Source organism: Strongylocentrotus purpuratus, unplaced genomic scaffold (genome assembly GCF_000002235.5).
Source record: "Strongylocentrotus purpuratus isolate Spur 01 unplaced genomic scaffold, Spur_5.0 spur5_scaffold_7, whole genome shotgun sequence".
Lineage (NCBI taxonomy): Eukaryota > Metazoa > Echinodermata > Echinoidea > Camarodonta > Strongylocentrotidae > Strongylocentrotus > Strongylocentrotus purpuratus.
In genome coordinates, this window is record NW_022145613.1 from 18,094,803 (window position 1) to 18,117,312 (window position 22,510).

The 22,510-nt window shown below is 36.2% G+C and overlaps 1 protein-coding gene across 5 annotated transcripts in view; it reads right to left on the minus strand.

The window, feature by feature from the left end:
* Window positions 1-22,510, minus strand: part of LOC115918074 (sodium bicarbonate cotransporter 3-like) — a 58,266-nt gene that overhangs the window by 28,829 nt on the left and 6,927 nt on the right. The window contains exons 1-2 of one of the 5 annotated variants that reach the window (XM_030974356.1): window positions 14,124-14,517; window positions 2,944-3,094 (exon numbers count right to left, since the gene is read on the minus strand). In XM_030974356.1, coding sequence (XP_030830216.1) covers window positions 2,944-3,034 — 91 coding nt within the window. In that variant the 5' untranslated portion in view covers window positions 3,035-3,094; window positions 14,124-14,517. Of the gene's footprint in view, window positions 1-2,943; window positions 3,095-3,211; window positions 3,257-4,072; window positions 4,351-14,123; window positions 14,518-22,510 lie in introns of those variants that run through there. The other 4 variants (XM_030974351.1, XM_030974355.1, XM_030974354.1 and 1 more) reach the window with 4 other exon arrangements.

Here is a 22,510-nt window from a genome sequence, read left to right on the forward strand (position 1 = left end):
TATTCTGTATATATCGATTTAGGCCTATGAGTCATGATTAACTGAAAAAATGATGAAGTTACCATATTTTCTTGAAATGGTATAAATATGCAATGTACCTCGTGACCTTTCTTTGAGAAATACATCCAATTTGACATCAATATGACATCGTGTAATGCCGATTTTCTAGGATGCGCTCTGCATAAGTTATTATTATGATTCGTAAAGAGCGTTTAGATGTTTGAGTAGATAGACTCTTCCTTCTGAATATATTCGATTAACTAATTAAATCGATACCTAAACAATGTCTAGATTCCTTTCATTATCAAAAAGATATGCTTATCAAGCTAACTAATAGTCAGATTATTGCTTATCTAGCGATTCTTTCTACTATAGTACAGGTTTCTTCTAAAGCGGCCGAGTACGCATTTCGAGCACTTCTCTCCATTGCTGCAGGGATTCGCCAATTTGCGTTGAGCGGAAGTAGCGTTCAGAATGTTCCGATCGGACAAACAAACAACGGGCGGGGCTTGAAACATTGATCTCTCTAAATCTATATTATTATCACCTAAGTGGGAGGGGCTCAAATAAGTCGTTTTCCCCTCAAGATGTATTAATCCCTTAGGATTTAAGACCAATATACGACATGTTTGAAATCCAGTGAGAACAACGGAAATCCATCCATGCCATGTATCAATAAGGATACACTTCAGTGTCCTTTTTCTGACACAAGAGAAAACAATGGATTTGTGAAATTATGAACGCTTCAATAAGTCCACTGATTTTTCTTGAACATGATTTGCTTTCTTTCATATTTTAATTTTCAGGGGGTCCTTGCTGGCTACCTGATTTAACGAGGCAAAAACGATAAGATATTATTTACTGAGAAAAGTAAATCGAAAAGAGTTCAGGGCAGAGGCTTCGGAGAAGGGACAACAGTGCTTTTCCCCAGTTGCACTTTGGTACTCGCCCACAAGTTCTCCAGTTCATCTTTGGCGGATTATATAGTTGTGATATTATTTGAGATGTAAGAGTCAATGTGTGACATCCGGATCAGTTTTCAGAATAAACAGATTTGATCAAGGCAAATAACTTTATTACAAATGATACGTGTTCAGATATTACGAGAAAATAACAAGATATGTTGGCAGGTAACAAATTTTAATATCATTATTGACATTCTCTAATCCACATGATCAATCGCAAACATACAACTCCAATATCTTTAGTAAAGAAAATTCAATATAATTAATCTTCCGTTAGATTAGTTTTAATTCACCGCAAATGTTAAAAAAACAGGACATCCAGGTCATCTAAACTTTCCTCGTTGATAAATAGAGGTGTTACTCGCTGTGGTGAAATCGAAACATGATCAGTAATGTTCGATTGCCCCATGAGTTGAGAACATATTCCCTAGTCAACTAAATTCCAAACTTGATCATTAAAAATGGGACCTGTTTATCAGGTGGAGATGTAAATTGTTGAACACACCCGTGAAATCATCATACTAGGTCAACACATCTTTCTGTCTGAATATACATTAATCAGTTCCATAAGAACTAAGAAATCATAAAGGGACTTATCATTGCTTTTTACATTGAATCAGCAACCTTATCTTTTTTTAAATTTAATGTTAGACTTTGTTCACTACTATAAATTAATCCGTGACAGCGCCCTCTGTCTAAATCTATATGCCTATAGAATTTATAGTGTACCAAAATCAACAACAAAATCAAATCATAATTTTCTTTTTCAATCCACGTATTTTTGTAATACCGAACATGCTGGAGCGTGCTGGAGCGTGCATCAGGCCATATTTAGTCAGGCCCCTGAAAAAAAGTGCTTGGGTAGTAATCTTATCAAAAGAATATTCACAAAGTGTTGACATACAATGCAATGACTGCGCGGTTTGTCTGATTGTTCGACTCCTTTACAATCTCGTGCTGAATCATGAATACCCCGAGAATTGCTGACATTGCACATGCGATTGAGGCAGACAAAGATGAAAAGTTGTTGCTCAATTGTATTCAAAGATCCCCATTTATCATGATCCCCGTTGGTTATCAAATGATATACGAATGAATATAGTCCTCTCTGACACAATCCTTAAAGGGATTTTTAGCCTTTGATGTATTGCCCCGTTTTTCTTTGTTCCCTTTTACTCCTTTTTACATCCTACATGCTGTAAATGAGCAAATTACTTATTTTGGACATCAACTTGTAGCTTATATCATTGCGTAATTTACTCAAGGCAGCTAAGAAAAAAACACCTTATTATTGAAAGCGTTTGGTATCTAACTATTTATGTTTTTTATCCTTTTTTATTATACCGAATGGTATATTCAGTATATAGAACTGCCTTACGAGTGAGCCTGGTTTTATAAAGTAAAATTAAAGTATAATTCAAACAAATATTATGGAAGACTGTAAACAAAACAAAAATCATGAACTTCAAATTGAAACAAGTTCCTACTCTGTTATCACTAAGAAGAAAACTATTTTCCAGAATCGTTAAAAAGTTAACTATTTGTTCGTAATCCGTGCATAAACAACGAAAATAAATTTATTTTGGATTATGGACCCTGAATAACTCACGATTCCATTGAGTGAGGTAAACGTACAGTTTTATAAGTCAATGAATAACATGCAAACAGATTTTTATGAATATTGTTTTACGACACGTCATGTAGCACTGAAAAGAGTGGAAGACATTTCTTCAAATGTTTTTGGTACTATGTTTGTTTCTTATTATTTCGCTTTGATGTAATACCGCGTTGTATCATTTCGTTTGATTCAATAAACTGATTTACACATGGTGATAATTCACAAATAGCGTCTCTTACGCTAAAAAAAGAGAAGGAATATTTGGGGGAGAAATTTAAAAAACAGGGGAATAAGTTTTCATTTTTTAACATATTGAAAATCCGCCTTTGAGTTAGGTTAAGTGATGTTAAGTATTCTTACTTGATATGTCCTTGTTATCGATGTGTCTACTGGCTCGTCCAGCTCCCGTATCCACCACCACGTCTGTGTCATCTCCGACAGGCCCGTTCATGTTGCCCCGAGCTCTTCGGATTCGAGATGATACCGGTGATTCTTGCAACAACCCTCTGTCCTACGAATTCAAAGAGAAAAGGAAAAAGGTTTTAATAACGAGCATTTTTATTTAAAATGTTAATTCTTAGCATATTTTCTTTAAAAGGCCAAGTCGCACCGCCAAACCGACCCCTACCGATTCCAAATCGAGCGACTCCTGCTCCATGTAATTTGTGTGTGGTCAATAGTGTCGGTCAGGTGACGGTCTCGTGTGCGTTACTAGGGTAGTACCTCAATCACATCGTGAAAATGCCCGATCGGTTCTCGGTCTTTTGGGGTAATTTGTTTTGGTTCGGTCTATTTTCGGTCCGATATCGCAGTCACATCGAGTTGCGGTAAGGCATACATATGCAGAAAGATTCTCCTCTTTTCATTAACATTCATCCGGTCTTGAATTCGTGACCCGATTCAGTCATTAATGAGAGGTATCATAAAGTTTTCGTTAATTAGCAACTTGCTCACAGGCCACACTATTCAGGGGTTAATGCTCCATTTTATTTAGATGCAAATGTCAGCAACAATTTTTCCCGATGAACATGCCCCTTAAATTCGGCAATAAATCAGTATGATTTAAGTTATACAAAATAATGTGCGTGCCTGTTCTTTCATTTCCTACTAATTGAAACATGTAACCACAATAGAAGTATAGTGAACAAGTTGAACGAATCCTAATCCCTGTGAAAATAAATGGTGGGTATTGAAAGCCCACGCACATTATTGACTTATCCAATACAACATACATTAACTGTTGAGGACAATACCTGCATCAACTAAGACATTATCTAGCTGATAGTAAACGTTGTGATAGACCAAATGGTTGTCAGACTGACCAACACAGAAGACAACAACAACAACAACAACAACACTATCTGTAATATTAGTCAGGCAGCATGATGTAGCATGTATTCCAAACAAGGCAAGAAACGCACAGACTGAGAAAAACTACAACAAGATAGACTATTACATGTAGCATGATTAGGCAGTCACTTTTACATACCGTAGACAAGACAGGGACGTCGATCCTGGTCGACGTCGAAATACGATCATCGTCAAAACTACATTCTCCCAAGTCTAAAGGACGTCGGCGATACACTTGAATTTGGTGGAAAGACATTATGTGTTATGGTCCTCAAAATCAAGTTTTCTTTTAAAATAGAAATCAAAACACCACTCCAAAACGTAACCCTGCGATCGACGATGCAAAATGGTGTAGTAGCTAGTAAACTTCTTTTATGACACATTCCTCATTGTATGGCCCACGTACTTGGCTATTTAAGCAAGTGTCTTTGGACTTCGCATTTGTATTGAGGATTGAAAAAAAAAATGGGGAGATTAGGGCCATTGTACACGTTTTGGGGAAGACGAACGAGCGGATGTTACAATAACAAGGAAGCACAAAGGATTGGAACCATTAATGACCCGCAGTGAGGCTGTTGGGTAGTGAAGCGTGTTTTACATTCCGTTCTGGAATTAGATGTCCAGGGATAAAATGTACCCCTATTTTGACCCGTTTGGATGAGTGGCTAAATTGTTTGAAGGCTACTGTAGATAGTTAAACAGTCTTACAATTTTCACATATCTATAACATATTTAATAAATCTCTTATAACGTTCCTGTAAATACTGCTTATAATTTCGGCTTGCTTGGTGATGTAAATATACATTAGGCTTACAGTTGCACCATGTGAGAGAGGTGAAGGATTGTGGAGTCCTGAAAAGGATGGTCGGTAATCTTTCTTTCTTGAGTGTGTGTGTGTGTGTGTGTGAACTCCTGAAAAGGACTGTTGGTAATCTTTTTTGAGCTTAGAGAACTAAAGGTCCGATTGGAGAGGATGGGTAGAAGGGGGGGGGGGGCTCGACGTATCGAACAGGTTGACTATCCGTCGTCCTGACAATATAGAAACATAGTAATGGTGTAAGTAGTAGCAGCTGTCGTAAAATAGGAATAGTAATACTGTGGCATAAGTGTTTTAGTAATAGTAGTAGAAGTGTAGTCTTATATATATATTATGAAATTACATCGAAATGTAGTTTATGTACAAGAAGAACCCGTCATTGTCGTACCGATAAGACGTTTACTAACCCGGCAAAAATTACGAGCCAATATCAACCTTGGATATTTATCTTTCTCGAGAAATAATGAAATAGATCATTCTTTAATTTTTTGCAAGACTAAGGCAAACAAAACAATATCATACTGGTCTGCAAATTTGATGGACATTCTTAATCTCGTTTTAAATGGGTTAATCTTAGCTTTCCTACGTGTCTAATCACTATGTGGTCCGGAATGTCGACGGAAATAACCGATTATTGGTTAAATGTCTAGGAGTCCTGAAATGATCGTCTACGTAAGAAAAGTACACAGTTATAAGCTTGAGTTCCAAGTATAGCTAGCATTTACCATTTATATATGTACGTAAGACAGACAGGATACAACATAAAATTAGATTCTATGCGTATCTTTTAAAGGTATCACGCACAGGCTATGTCACTTTAAACAGATTTGGAAAATACTTCCAAATTCATCTGTTCTGTTTATGCTATAAACATAGAATCAAACGTGAATTCCAAAACATAAATTAATGGTATGAAAATTGAGCATCATGAATTATCGTAGGATATAACGCAATTAATATCAAATAGACTTTAAAAAGTGACTTAATTAATTGTAGCCAATTGTATCTAAATCATATCACTATTTTTGATTTTCTTCTTTTTTTAGTTTTTGTAATTATGTGAAATTTTCTCACAGGTAAAGTTCATAAGGTGTTTTTTTTCTTTTGCACTTCAACATATCTGTAAAGGGGTGATTTTAAGTAGCTGAATTTTTCTAGAATTATTTTATCAAAAACGACATGCATTTGTATAATTTGCTAGTGAGTTAGATTTTATCTTGGTTAATTACAATATGCATTTGTTCGATGCATGCTGGAACAGTAACATTATTTCAGAAGTTTTAAAAACTTTTTATCCACGAGAACGCCCTCTAATAATGCCCTGGATGCGAGTATATCTAAAATATCCCGTTTGCCATACAAGGCTAACCCCACACAACGCAAACGAGATTGTTCCCTATACATACTGTATTTTTTATGGTCAACTCCAAACATTTATTGCGTTGATACCTTCGCCTAATGAGGAAATTAGCTCATGCTCCATTAATTATCGCAATGTTAGCACTGTTCATTTCGCAAACATTTGTTGACGATGCCACCCTCACGTATGGCGCGTCAAAGCCAACACCGAACACCTGTTGCTGACACAGTCCTTACGTCAGGTTAATGACGCAGTCCTTACGTCAAGTAAATGACGCGCCGCGTGCAAGGGGCATACAAGTGGTTTTTCATTGGACGATCGGCCGAGGGTGTACGGTCCATGAAACCCCCTCGTCACAAGGCCATACCCACTCATACAAGAACAATTTACTGTACACTAGGCATAAGGTGTTATTTTGTTCGATATATCGTCGGTTTGGTGACGGTCTTGTCGGTATGACTGAAGTATGATGGTTATTGTTGCCACCTCGTCGGACCCCTAGCTGACATGGCTTTCTCCGGACAGCCGCCCAAAGAGTACGCCCCTTTATATACACCCTCCCCGCCCATCGCGCACACAATGTCATGTTTAATAGCTCAAGACAGTGACATAGCCAACAACAGCGTGGACAAGACCTTAATGGAAGGGGGCGGGTGTGACGTAGTAAGGCACACCACACCTGTCCGAAGTGTTGGGTCCTGATTAGAAATTTCCGCCATGATGCTTGAAAACAGAGCTCTAGGTATGACATACATCTGGAGAAGGGGAGGGGCATCTCTTTTTGATTACGTAACAAATTAGATATAGATAATAATGCAAAAGGTTACGTAAGTTGTATAATTTGTCGAATTGATTTCTAGAATCGCTTTGTTTTTATTTCGGACAATGAAAATAATATTGACATTGTTGGAAGACTCGGAGAAACAAAACCCATCATGATCGGATATATACATGTAGATATGAAAGACGTAGAGTGTGACTGAATATGTATGGATTCATTTAACGATACCATACGATATGGTATGTTTAAATCAAACAATATCAAATCCAATCATGTAAGCCCGATTAAGAACTAAACAAAAATACCGTGCATAATAGTGCCATAGTATATTACTAAAAAAGATAAAGAACAAAAAAGGAAATCACAAGTAAGGATCCAACTTAAACCAAAAACAATAACCCCCATGTTTGAAGTGGGGCAACGAATAATAGAATGAAAATCCTTCCAATTTTATTACAGATAACCGGATATGTGACTGATCTCTACAAAACAAAACTCTGGATTTCCCCGCTGTCAACATCACACTAACATTTACAGATCTCTCACCCTCTCAGTAATCTATTGTTGTTTTTTATCTGATACTTTATGTATGCTCTCCCTCGCTGCGTCATACTTCTATTTCAAATCACGCGATAAAACAATAATGTTGACGTTTGAAAATGTCACGTCATCTGAATCATACTAGTTATTGTAAGTTTCTGTATTTGATTATAGGTAGGTAATACGTGCGTGCGTGATTCTATTTATGTTCAGTAATGAGAGATTTTAATAGATGAAATGTGACGTTGATCCATAAAGATTAGTTTGTTGATTCAGTCGAAGTTTATAGAATAGTGTTAGAAGAGTACTGATAATGCAACCTAATGTAACTATGACTAACTTATAATGTTCTTTTAATTCTGTTTACTGCCCATACTTCTGCGAATCATATTATGCAACGACTCTGTTTATCAAAACAAAATTGCTGAAGTTGCGGAAAAATCAAATGAATCTTTCTCCTTAAAAATAAAATTACAGAACTACGGTATTATTGAATAGGCTTACATAATAAATATATGATTTTAGAACTTTCTGTCAATATTTCACGGAATTACATGGTAACACACGATCTCAAATTCTAGTTCAATCGAAAACGCCCCTGACCTTAAGTATTAGTGAGATAAAAAGGGATTATTTCACGTTCACGACCTTACGTATCTGACATTGCGGTTTAGTTTTGGTCTCCTTGCACGGCTTTAGAACATGTCTGTCTTTATCTTATTTCAAATTTGTTGATTCGTTGTTGCATGTATGTTTACTATTAAACCACATTAAACAAATATTATTAAAACATTAAAAATAGAAATCGGTTATCGACCTTTATAGATATATAACAAACGAACTAACAAAAAGTAACAGGATATGAAGTTATAGAGAAATGTGTAATTGGGACCATTGGTAATAGCACTGATCATTGAAAAAAAAGGTACTTCACCTGTTTGATTGAGTGAAGGTATCGCTAGGTTATATTTTTAAAAAAATCATTTAAATTCCAGGTTTTTTGAAAACTATAAACAAAAGTACTAAAAACCATCATGCTCTTACCTTTTTGAATTGTAACGATCTTGCTCGTCGCCACATCGTTGACAATGTATACCTCTTAAAATTGATATCACAAATAATTTCCTTTATCCATATGATAAATTAAGACAGAAAAAGCAATCTCCTTGAACCCACGTTTTCCTGAAAAGAATCCCTGAATTTTGTCTCCCTGAGCAGAACCTTTCCCGACCTTGGTGTTCCCCTTTTCCTCTCTATTCTGATATAGCTCCAGTCAGCGAGAGCAGCTTTCTCCCTTTCGAGAGAGAAAAACTATTTCAGATTAGGCTTAACGCCGTCTCTGGCTCAGCGATGGCAGCTATTTATCCATTTCTTCTTCTGAAACGGATGTCACCAAACTTCCCTAAACCCTTGTACACAACCGTACCAAATTTCACGACATACATTTTTTAAATTCTTTATCATAGTTCCCTTAAATCCTTGACTTCATCATACGTTTGCCTGACTTGCCTGGTTACTTACTCATCCACGCCAAATGTAAGTTCTAATTTTAGTTTCTCGACATAATCAGGATGTGATGATCGCTTGCACGCACAGATTATATTTATTCATACCATTTTGACTTATTAATGTCTTTGGGAATGGAAAGTAAGATTGTGCTCGTCATTTAACAGTTACGCCCGGAAAGCGTGCATCGAGTAGATGATGAGAGAAATGAGTCTACTCTGAATCTTTAAAAATAAGAAAAAGCGAAAATGTGATGCCCAATACGATATGGGCTATCATATATCTTTTTAAAAATAGATTCGAGAAAGATTTTTAGATCTTTAGATTCGAAAAATAGATAATGATTATGATTTTAATAATACTGATAATAATAATGATAATAATTATAACACTAATAATAGTTGGATTTATTAACCCAGGTTAGGCGCATATAATCTTCCTACCAATTACATCACTTTGATGGAGAATAACAAAATAATGTAGGAACATTTCTCGCAAAAGTGTTTAGAATTGTGTTTTAATGAAATTTGAAATCATATTACATTAAAACGCCCAGAGATAGTGGAGAAACTCATTTTGGTATGATTTCAAAACAATCTACTCAACGAGACACTTGAATACGTAAAAATTGTTTAAATAAAACAATCATCCTAAGACTATTTAAACTATTTTATTCAATATGCATGGCAGCAATGTGGGTTTTGCTTTCCACAAGGGCCCTGTATACAAGAAAACCGCAGAAAATTAATGTTATACACATTTCTATAGTTTAATATCTTCTAGTTGAGTGACATTATCATTATTATTCATAAAACGGTGTCTAACATGATAATCTAAGTATTTCAATCCCGCATTAATCTACATTTGATCAGAACCTATGGGGAACAGATATCTTGCCACACTGAGTGGTCCCAAATGTGCGGACAAAATTAGAAGAAAAAAATGGCGCAGATTACAGCAAAGACTGCTTAAGTTTAACCATACGGCTCCTTTTTCTCCACCTGATTTTTCCCCTGGTAATTTGACAAAAATTGGTGATTTAACAAAAATTAGTAAAAAAAGATAGACGAGGCAGACAAGCCTGCCCCAGAGACAACATGGCTTAGTTTCACTCAAGTCTCAGTCAGTAGAGAAAGAGAGAGCGCGCGAGGTTATACAAGCTGTTCATTTCAGCGCGCTCGTGAGTCACGCCGCCATTTTTAGACCTGGTTGCCGCAAATTTGTCCTAAGCTCGGAAATGGGCACAAGTTGGGTGTCAGGGCTCCCGCTGGCACCCGTTCAAGATGGGGGATAGATTTAGAGTCGGTTAGGAAGATGGGAGAAGAGTAGCCAAATTGTGATTGTTTTTGACAAGTCACAAGCCTGCAAACGTGCTGCTTAACACAAGGGAATCAATCAGACCTCGATACTATGAAACGCCCGGTAAAATGGCGGTTTGGGTAAAAGTAACAGGGGTCAGCAGAGATTTGGTTGGCTTTTCTAGACTTAAAAGAGTAGAATAACCCCATGAATTCCCCTTCTAACTTCTACAAATTTGCAAAATCCACTCTTTTCTCAGGCTTAGAAACCGATCAGTTTTCCCGTCAAACTATACGGTTACAGTTTAAATCTTAATTTGTATTGGGCAATAAACTTTGATTTTTAAGATTCTTTCTGTGGCGTAATGTTTCTTTCATCGCAATACCCTCGACATAAACAAAAATGTTTCGAATTTAGACTCTTTATTTATACTAATGTTGTACTACAAACTTTATACAGGATCTATTTTTACTGGGTCTATTTACAGAGGATGAGGTTATTTTATGGCTATATATAGGGAGACTTTGTGACCACATTTTGGAGAAATCGATTTTTGATGTATTCCTGTCGGTCCTAGATAGTACAAATATACCAATAAAGTCATATTTGTGGCAATATCGTTTATTGTCGACACTAAATGATATTGTAAGATCAAAATCGTTTACCACATTCACGTGAATGGAAAGTGTTTTTGTGTTCTTTCACCAATATCATGTAAATCTCTATTCAAGTTTGGAGTAAAGCAGACCGTATAAAACATATTCCCATTTAATAATTTAAACATTTATCATAATTTGTTCTTGGGATGTGGTTTGTTAATGAAAAATGTTTGGAGTATCCAGTGAATCATTAAACTGAACTTGAATCCTGGCCAGAAGACGAATGATCTCACCGTCTATTCTCATATATTTATACGGCAATTTGATATAGCCTACGTAACAACTTGCATCGCATACTGTTAGTCGTTAACCGCTTTCTAATTCCATTCTACTCTCATTCTCAAGTCCTAAATTAAACGCTAATCAGGTGTCAACAATTCAACTTCCTTAGATTGGCAACCGCCGACGCATGTTTGGCGTCTTACTTCAGTCGATGTTTTTTCCGTCTGGTAATTAACGTCACGTTACAGTATAGCTGTAAATCTTGTTCAACCTAGCAGCTGATTATAAAAGTAGTTCAAATGCAAGTTTGTATAAGCTTAACAAGGGATGCCAACGTTTCAAAGCCACCAGGACAATAGACGTCCCTTAATAGCACGGATGGCATTTGCATATCATTACTTCACTTTTATTTCTTCCTCTTAACTCCACCTTAATACCCCCAATCCATTGATCTGAATGAGATGATCAACAGCTAAAAAAAAAAACCACTAGAATAATCAATAATTTGATCAAAGGTTGAAGTCGACGATTTCTTCGCATCGTTGAACATGTAAGAGAAAGGATACACTTTTAAGAAAAAAGATAGTGGTCAACAGCTAAAGTCTTTTCTTGCCAACCCTTCGAATTAAGATATAAACAAGTAAGTTATGTATTCGAAGAAGACATAAGAAGCGTCGCTTAAAAATGACAGGATTTTCAATCGGACATACTGAAATTTGATTTCAAAACCAACGAAATTCTTGTAGCTGTTGTCCTTTCCTTCATATTTCAGATATGCCACGGCACTTGAAGAACAGCTATTTCTTCTTGTCATCTTCTTCCACATGATTTACAAACAATGAGAAAACTCGTAGATTATTTTTCCATCTTCAGCAGAACTCAACTTGCTCTTTCAGTCAGAGCGTCAATTAGCCTGATCCTTGCTCAGACAACAATCTGTAAAATTAGATTTGGCAATCAACAGCAAGAAGCGTCTATTTGGCACTCCACGTAATCTCATGTATTAAATAGATCAATTTTCGTCTCGAAACTACGGTAGGATATAAACTTTGCCGACCCATTAATCATTATATTTCAATATACATCAATTTGATTTTCACCAGAAATTGAATATCTACTATCTTGGCAAAGGCATTGTCTTAATTTTTCTTCAAAAGTAACTCATGAGGTTGTATCCTATATCAAATATTTAGTTATCAAGTGACTTCCCTCGGAATCGAGCATGATGATTCCTTCTTATATACAACTTTAGAGTTCAAATGACAACCACACAGCACTGATAATTTCTTCTCACCGATGGTCATATTAAACATCTACTGAACAGTATATAAATACAAGAGAGCCATACTTTGTCGTATTTCCTAAGATAGTAAGACCAACACAAACAGTACGATACTGAAGATAAATGACAAGTCCTAAAGTGGTATAACAATAGCACTGAAGTTTAAATTTGCATACTTCATCAATATCAGTTATAATAAACACGATTAACGGCGATTTGACGACCTTTCTCAAATACGTTGTCTTACGCAAACAAACGAAAACACTCCAAAACAAATTGTTGAAGATAATTTATTATCTATCATAGATTAGAGAATATATAATGTCCTTGAAACTCACTTGACCAACTTGGTTTGAATTAACACGTTAGTATCCGGGCTATCATGACATAACGATTACAATTATATTATGAAACAAATTGATGTTTCCCCTGGAGATTTGATATGAATAACGTTTTTGAGAAATAATAGGATGTTATAATTAGCTAGTCAGCTGAACATCATCAACGTTTCCTACACTCTCAATTAGGATTGTTAGCATTTACATGTATAGACATATTAATGTGACAATTATTTTGGTTTAGATTTCTACATTTAGACCCCCAAAAGAGGAAATTGTCAAATTGCAAGAAAGATTTTGTATCTGACATGGATTAAGTACACATTAACCCGTGGTGCCCGACGGAATAAAAATGTTATTTACACAATGCCACAGACATGCTCATCAAGCAAAGTTCAAAACAGATTCTATTATGAAAACTCAGAACTATTGTTCCTGTAATGGGCAATTAAATTTTTCTTTGGTTACTTAGTTGAATAATAAGGTTCATCATCTGTCCACATATCTTTCTTAAACAATTCAGAATATTGATTTTCAGAATGTAATGAGCTGAAAAGTGGTTGCACACTCTCTGAAACAGCAACTTATATTAAGACATTGAAAGAATAATGTAGAATTGTATTACATCGATCGTACACACAGCTTTTAAGATTTTGAAATACACGTTCTAAAATTAGTTCTGGAAGAAAAATGTTTGGGTTTTCAGACGAAAGTCCTCACAAGTCATTTCTGACGCATACACTATACTTAGACAAGATATCTTTGCCAAGTTATAACAAATGAAATCTCGAAGAGGTGACGTTTACTGTCACAATCAGCTGTAAGCATGACGAGAAGTTAACATAGGAAACCAATTTTGTTTCCTTTACAAGTTGAAGGCGACAATAGTCAAATTTGACAATTTGATAAACTGTAGTGAAATACTTTCGATTTTTGGCAAACGAATACGCAAACTCTTTCAGCAACGTCTGTCGATACGCATGCGCTTGAACACGCGTGTTTCATGAAAAGCATTACGTAATATCTTGTAAGTTCTTCGTCCAATGGCAGTTTGCATATCAAAATATTGAACTAATGATGACATAATGCATCTCTTAATATAAATGTGTAGGACTGAAATCAAACAATTTCGATACGATTTCGGGAATAGATTTTTTCAGAAGTAGCAATCAAACCGCGAAGTGTTCAATATCTTCCCCAATTACAAGGCATCTCGAAAGAAAGTGAAGACAGATTTGGGTCTAGATTTTTCTGATTGCTCACTTCCCCCCAGAAGACAAGTAGCAGACTATGATGTTGTGCATGCCATGATGCCTACATGGTACTTAACTCATTAAACAGTCATACATGTTCGAACCTATGTCGTAATGATCTTAAGAAGCTTACCTGAGACAATAGGGATGGGTGACAACCGTAAGAATCCTGTGAGATGGTTGTGAGCAGAGGCACTGAAGATATTCACCGAGTGCAAAAAGGCAGGAATAAGACTTCGACAATTCAGCCAGTGGATCTACCAACCAACTCCGTCAGTGTCTACCTCTATCTTTCTTTCTCTCAGACTCAGAGAAGCAAAGGGGGAAATGGGGAAGAGTGATGAGGAGTAGGAGGCTTCCCACTGGGTGTTAATCGTCCACTGCTTGGCTTTCGAAGTGGGCTCTCCGCTAACTACACCTCGGTTTTGAATCTTTTCACAAATGACAAGAGGCCCCCGTTTTCTGGTATAGCTAGCCGAGCCTGCTCGCCTACTACAAAAGGCTATGACTGAAACGGGTACAGCATGGGGCCGCGGATTCACGAGACCCTATAGGGGGAGGGGATGGGTGCTAGCAGACGATATATAGTAGTCACTGGCGAAAGATGCGCGCGCCGCCTCCACTTTCTGCCGTGACTTGTTCGCGTTGCCGATTTAATGACGAAATCACTACACCAATAGTAGCCTTAGTTGTTTGGTCACGTCTAGTGTGTCACGAGTCATCGACATGTCAGTAAGAAGTTGCCTCTAATTCAATTAGCGGGGGAGCGGTAACTACAGGTTACCAAACTTCCTATTTGAATCAGGGTTTAAGTCATTGGCTACCGTACAAGTAGGTCGTTTTTAAAACACTACATTTCTATAGTCTGACAGTCTGCAGTGGGTCTCCATATCAATACACCTTTTCGTCTATATCATCCAACGGTGCTAAATTCATTCATCTCTTCTCATTGAAAGTGTTCCAAATCTTTGAAGCTTTTTCTTTCATGCGATATGTTTTCGTATCGTCTTCTGTGCAGGTCTAAAGTCACGAGATTTTGTTTATCTGTTTTAGAACATCCAATTCCATCAGCGTGATTTTTCGTCGCTGTATTTTTTTATATTTTGTTTTGGGCTCCACTAGGTAGCTCATTTTTAATTCTATTATGATCATATACTATGATACAAACGATTTGGGGTCACCAACAAGCAACCTCAAGAAATTTAAATAAATCGGACACTTCTATTCCAAAACGAATTATCTTTGTCACATTATACCGTTTTTTGTTTTGTTTTTGTTTTGTATTTGTTGTTGTTGAAACAAATAAAAAGTTAAACATCAATTTGTATATAGTATTCAAACAAAATAACATGCGCAGCGTTTGCAATGAGCACAGATCCGGGGCGTGCTGAATGAAAAGCAACACGTTTCTCTTTGTTCATTTTCTATGGGTTACCCATTTATCACTTCTATGCAATCGTCATGAAAATTAAGTTCGCCCTTTTACCTTTTGAATCTCCGTATCTCACAAATTCATTCCCTTTGCTTACTGAACCCTACAGAACTTTAACTCGACGTATTCTGTGACTATTGTCACAGATGTTGCGTCCATACCAGGTTTTATTTGCCCTGCTTCGATCAGTACTAGCCTTACTTGGTCAAGTCTAGTACTTCATAGTGATTGTGATTTCATGCAAATTGAGATAACATTTAGCTGTACACGGGGTGAGGGATCTCAAATGCCATTTGGACAGGATATTGTCATTTTTTAATGATATCCACGATAAGATTTTGCTGTCCATACCGATCGGGATAGCTCAGCGTGGTAAGAATTTGGTGGTGAAGTCTTAGACTTAGACCGTATATAGCAGGGCCCCGTCTTACAAAGACTTACGATTGATCCAAATCAATCGCAAGTCCTCCAATCAATCGCAAGTTTGCAGTCTCTTATCTCTTATGTACATAGTTGCGATTGATATTAATCAGAAATAAGTTGCGATTGATATCAACTCTTTGTAAGACGGGGCCCGGAGGAACTGATTACTAAAACTTAAACCCTTCGCTTTTTTTTCAAGCTCGGTCTAAAGTAGATTTTTAACGTAAAAAGAGCTCTATCTTTCTGTTGTTGAATACTACTTAATAGACCCATCGTATAGCAGAATACATGGAACATAATTCTGGTTCGAATCAGGGGATGGTTTTAAAGAGGTCTTGGTAGTAGCAAGCTTTGTATCTGTCTTGGCGACCTGCCATTTTATTCTTCTCAGCACACTTTAGAATGTGATAAGAGTGTGATAACACTGTTTAATTATATAATTATAAACGACTCAAATTCCCCATATACAAGACCTAGATCGAAGTTCAATAGTTCATCTCATCTTATATATGACATTCGATTTCTTGAGAGAGAGAGAGATCAAGAGAGATACAAACCTAGACAGGAAAACAGAGAGATGGAAGAAAAAAGAGAAAAAGAAAGAAACAGAGAAATAGCAAGAAAGATATGGGAAGAATGAACAAAGAGGAAGAGAAATAGATAGAGAGGGAAGATAATACAGAGAAAGGGAAAGAGGGAGGGATGAAAAAACGCAAGCACTTTCAAACACTAAGTTTGTTAGAGTAAATATTTCAATCCTTGGAATGATAACAATATGTTTTCATCGAGATCATGATTTGATTATAGTCTCTGACGTAAATAGGGAAGGTGCTTTTGTGGTGTTTTTGTAAACGAAACGAATGAGATCTACTGTGGGTATAAAAAAGTACACCCTTTATCTTATTTGCGATATCTGCAATATTTTTCTAATGAAATTACGGGTGATGGTCTATATTCAATCGTATGGCACTAAATATAACGACAATCCTTTACGCTCAAGTGAGCACTTGCTAATTTCGAAAAACTCGCGAAAAATGGTTGGCAAAAAAAACACGCACACACACATACACACACACACGCACGTAACATTGCAGTCTATTTTCCTTTCTGAACCGAATTTCTTTTTGTGTCTTTAGCATTTTGGCAAAATGTAAGGCAATACAAAAGATGTACACGATGCGTTCAGTTTTTATAAAATAGCAATACAAACTAACTTTTATTCAAGTAATTTGTTTCCTTCATTTGTCACATCTCTTCCATCTAATGTTCACACTGTGTTGCTGTCTGGAGCATGTGGCAAACAAGCATTGTAAAATGCATCTCAATAACTTTCGCATCCATGTTGAATTGAAGAAAACAAAGTATTAACCTTTGTCAATAATAAGTAGGTTTCTTTTCCCAATTTATAATTCACCATAGAATACATTTGTCTTGGTTCGTGTGAGTGAATCTTAAACTGAATTGCGAACATGAAGATTAAGAAAACATGTAAGTGTTGGGATCTATTCCTGCCCCATGCATACAAAAATGGGTACTGATGTAGATGATCTGCAATTATTGAGGTGGTGGTGGAGGTGGTGGAGGAGGTGGTGGTGATGGAGGTGGTAGTGGTGGTGGTGGCGGAGGTGATGGTGGTGGTGGTGTTGATGGTGGTGTTGGTGGTGGTGGTGGTGTTGATGGTGGTGGTGGTGTTGGTGGTGGTAGTGGGGGTGATGATGGTGGTGGTGGTGGTGGTGGTGGTGGTGGGGTGATGGAGCAGTGGCGTATCCACCATGTTCAAATCAACTCTTTATGGTAAACAAAACACGTGCAATAACTACCTGGTCTGCACTTTGATCCAATCCAAGGCTTAAACATGTTCAAGATTTCACGATTGCATGTGTGTGATTAATTTTCTTCAGGCTTTGTTAGACAATATCAACTCTTTTTTTCCTTCTACATTTCTTCTTTTTTCAATGAATAAACCTTCTCAATTCAATTAAAGTTTATCATACAATTCCACCGAATCACTTCTCCGCCAGTTGATACCATTCGTGCAAATTATGTAACAAGCTTGTTTACCACTTATCGGTTGATTGTTATCATGGCGAGGTTGCTCAAGCCTTAACGAAAAGGGAAGGGAATTTTCGAGGGGCAGCAAATGTGTTAATAATGTTGGAACATACGGCTGCAGACACGGGAAGTATAAGGCAAAAGAGGGGAGGGGAGGGGGCAGGGGAGAGGCGAGGTGGAACCAGAGAAAGGATATTTATAGAAGAGACAAGAATTAAACAGTGTTATGTGTGTATCCTAGACATAATTATCGTTGTTCCTGTTTCCACTATACTTACTTTATCCATTATTTCCTGCCCATCCAGTTATTACCATTCGCAACCATTTTTTTTCTTCCCACTTTCTAGGCTCTCATGTAATATTGGCTATAGGCGTACCTGTAGTACTACAATTACTCTGCTCAATCTAAAATTTTAAAAATGGAACAAAAATAAAAGCGAAATGAATACATGATTTCCAAACTTAATTTCGAGCTGAAAAGACAGCAGAACATTGAAAGATCAAATTTGTAGTTGTACAAGAAACAGACAAACGGTAAGAAATTCGTTACTGTTTGAAAGCTGAAATCCCTGGATATGGGCATCTTTATTTTGTTAGCACATGAAAATCAAAAACAAATTATCAAAGGAATGTCGGCAATAAAATTCCTTAAGAAAATTTATCAATTACGTTGTTCATATCGTTTGTCTGTTTCTTTTTCAACTACATATGCCTAAAAATACAACAAAACATCGAAATCCAAATAGAACAAGAAATAATATACTGGAAACTGCGTAATTGCCAACCTACCACAAAATAATGAGTAACCTACGTATTCGCCTAGTCAAAAATAGGAAACATGAAACAATCAACAATAGCAAGAACAGTCATTGCTCTGTCTTATAGACAGTGACGCTGTGGAGGAAAACATGGGGTGTGCCCCCCCCCCCCATTGAATTTTATCGAGCCTTGGTGAGATAAATTGCAAAAAATTGAATTATATTTTGTTCGTTCTTTATCCTCTTTTGGGGTTTTGGGGGGATTTTCCTTTTTAATTGTGTAAAAAATGTGAAAATCTGATTTGTTGTTTGTTTGTTGTTGTTGTTACTTGTTGACTACTTCGGCTAACGAAATAGATTGGACCGACGTCCGCCCCAACCCCCGATTTAAAATGCCCTACCGACGCCCCTGGTTTATACATAGCGACACACCTATGTCTAAATAGATCTGAACACTAAATTATCACGTGTTTCCTGCATTTTTGCAGCTGCGTGTTTCACTGTTCAAGAAAAGGACGAAACAGTTCAGGAAAAGTTCACCTAAGACTGCATGTCAAATACATCAGATCAATATTGATAATCATAACTTAAAATTATCGCACCCTAGATGCGGCATCCCTATAAGTTATTGATCTTACTGGCATTTATCAGGTTGTAAAACTATTTGATTCGGTGAAGAAGTGATAAGAAAATTCCAGCCCACATAAATGGACAAATGGACTTATGGCACTAAAATTATATTTATGTCGAAGTTCGTCGATTTAAGAAGTTTTATACCATGATACTTCCTTGGACGATCAGCCCCGCCATGGGTACTACAATCTGCCCTTTGATGTTTCTTTTTCGATAACTAGATTTCTTTTTCGTATCTACATGTTATATTAATTTTTCACTTTTCTTGTTGCGACGAGGCAAAGACGTTGTGTTTTTGCCCTTAAATGCCAGAAAGAGTATACTGTGAACATTCTTTGTCTCCAAAATGTATTAAAAGTTTGATAAAATCGTCTCTCTCCCTCCCTCTCCATCTCTCTAATAAGTTTGAAGCGTACAGACAGTGGTCGATGAAGTGTTACTTGACACGCCTATAGCTAATCTATATAATCTTCTAGATTAGCAATGAAACGCTAGCCTTATTCAGCTACCGACTGTTGCTTATTACGATTCACAGCAACCCCTTCGAAACAAGCTGCTCCAATCGACTATAAAATGGCTGATTTTTAATTCATTTTTAATAGGGATCATAGATCGATTAATATCATTCTTCCATTCGGCTCGCATATCTATTCATATTTCTTATCTCTGGATTCATCCGCTGACCGTAAAGGTCAAAGGTTAGAAAAATGAATGAAATTCCTATCACATCACTTATGTGGAGAATTTACACCGTAAACGGCATTACGATAGAAAGTTGAAAGTTAGGTGTTGGGGTACATTTCTCATTTAGACCCTTCCCCCCCCCCAACCCAAACTTATGACATTTACAAAGTGAGTTGTTCCACGACATGCCCCATGCCATTTCTAGATTAAAGAGTTGTAGTATTTCACTCACAAAATGGTAAGATTCTATATAAATATTTTGTGAAAGTTGACTAGTGCTTACATTGCCTTTAAAGCATTAACGTCTATTTACGGTTTAGCTACAGGACCCAACAAAACTAATGGGTTAAATTGATCGATAAAAAGATAGTACCAATAACATAAGCTGCAATTCTCCTCTTTAGATTTAAATATGAACAACACTGCCAATCCTTCCCCCTTATAGACATCACAGGTTTGTCTTTCTTCAGAAGTGACGTTCAAGTCTATGAATAGTAAAATAATGAAATAAACAAAAACAAAAACAACACTATAAAACTTAACAAAACAAGCCATTGACGTAGTTTTCTTGTTTGATATTAATGAATCATGAGGTTGTTGATTCCCTGCAAGAACACACAAACAAAAAAACAAGATGATGATGCTGCTGACGTGGATAATTCATATTGTTTTTACGTTGGCTTTAGTTGTTACCATGACAACTATTGTTTATCAAAATGACGTTGGATTTATTTTATAACCTCAAGCGGAAGTATTGTTTTAATTCAATTATACTAAAAAAGAACTGTGGCGTTATGAATGAGCCTTGCAATTCTTTGTGAGTTTGTAAATATGTTTGCTAAGTTTCTAATCGATAATCACCATTATATTTGATTTGCTTTGTAAAGAGAAAACGAATAGATTTGTTTACTGTATTGTTATATCAGTAAAATATTCTCCCATGTCTCCAAAGTATGTCTCCCACTTTATTGTTTGGACTACCTTTTCTATATCTCTCTCAACCTGATCAATTAGTTTCTCGTATTTGTGATCTAGTTGATTACCCCCAATACTTGAGAGAACTGTGAAGACCCCCCGCCCCCCCCCCACAAAAACATATAAACAAAGAAACATAAATCTGATAATTTATAAGTCTACAAGTTCAGGAATGGGTGTAGAAAACATAATGTAGTCAAGGGATATGTTTTATGGAAATATAGCATGAGACTAACGAGTTATTTTCAGCTTCATTACGTCCTTGCATTTGTGAATTCTTCATGAAAAACTCGCCTAGTCATTCTGGAGATAAGAGAAGAGTCTTTCAGTCTTTAATCAAAAGTATTCGTGACGAAACAAAAATGTTTGCGTTTCGTCTGGAAAAACAGGTCGCCTATCTTAACTTACAGCTTTTACCCTCAGAAAGAGGGGAAGAAAACATGTGAGAGCGAGGGAAAAAGTTCGGGAGGGACGAGTGCGGTATAGCATTAATTTTCTTCATTCTAATTTTTTTTAAATTGACTTTTGTTAACGATAAGCTTTAACGTGGTAGTCATCTATAAATGTATATGCTAATTACTTCTTTGTTCTAACATTCAATTTTTTTATAAATCATTCGAGTATACTCATAATATTTTAGTTTTAAGAACTACTTTATATGTTTCCTAATTATTGATTGTTTTGATTACTTCTACAGACTAATACAAACAAATTTTCAAATTTGCATTCTTGATGGAACAAAAGGGAAACCTAAAAAGGATGCAAATTTGAGTATCCAATACTCTTTGTTTTTCAGACTATATCAAAATATGAATATAAAACATGGAAATACTCTCTAGAAAATAATATTTAATGTTTCATGTCACACACCGTTTATCAAATATTGATATTAATTTTGCTAAAATATATTCCCTGTCTTATCAAGCAGCTACGTATAAACAATCATAATTAGCAGCAATCAATTGATTAAACAGTTACGTATAAGAGTTCTTAATTTGATGACTCGAACGTTATACGATGATAGATAAAAGCCCATAGTCTATCGCGATATTTCACGCTGCATGTCACACGTTGTTTACCTAATTTTGGTAATTGATGTTGATATAATATATTCCCAGTCTTATCAAGCAGCTACGTGAACGATCGTAATTAGCAGCAATTAATTAATAAAATAAATATAATTGTATAAGACTTCTTAGCTCAAAGACTCGGACGTGACGTTATATGATGACAGATAAATCCCAATAGTCTGTCATGCCATCACCATCTTGTTTTGGATAACTTGCTTAACTTCTACAACTTCTATTACTACTGTTACTATTACTACTACTAGTAGTAGTACTACCACTACAACTACAACTACTACTACTACTTTTACAAATACTGATACTGCAACTAGTACTTCTACTATTAATACTGCTACTACTGATAATAATATTACTCCTACTACTACTACTACTACTTCTACTACTACTACTACTACTACTACTACTACTACTACTACTACTACTACTACTACTGCTACTACTGCTACTTTTATTATTGCTACTACTACCATGCCCC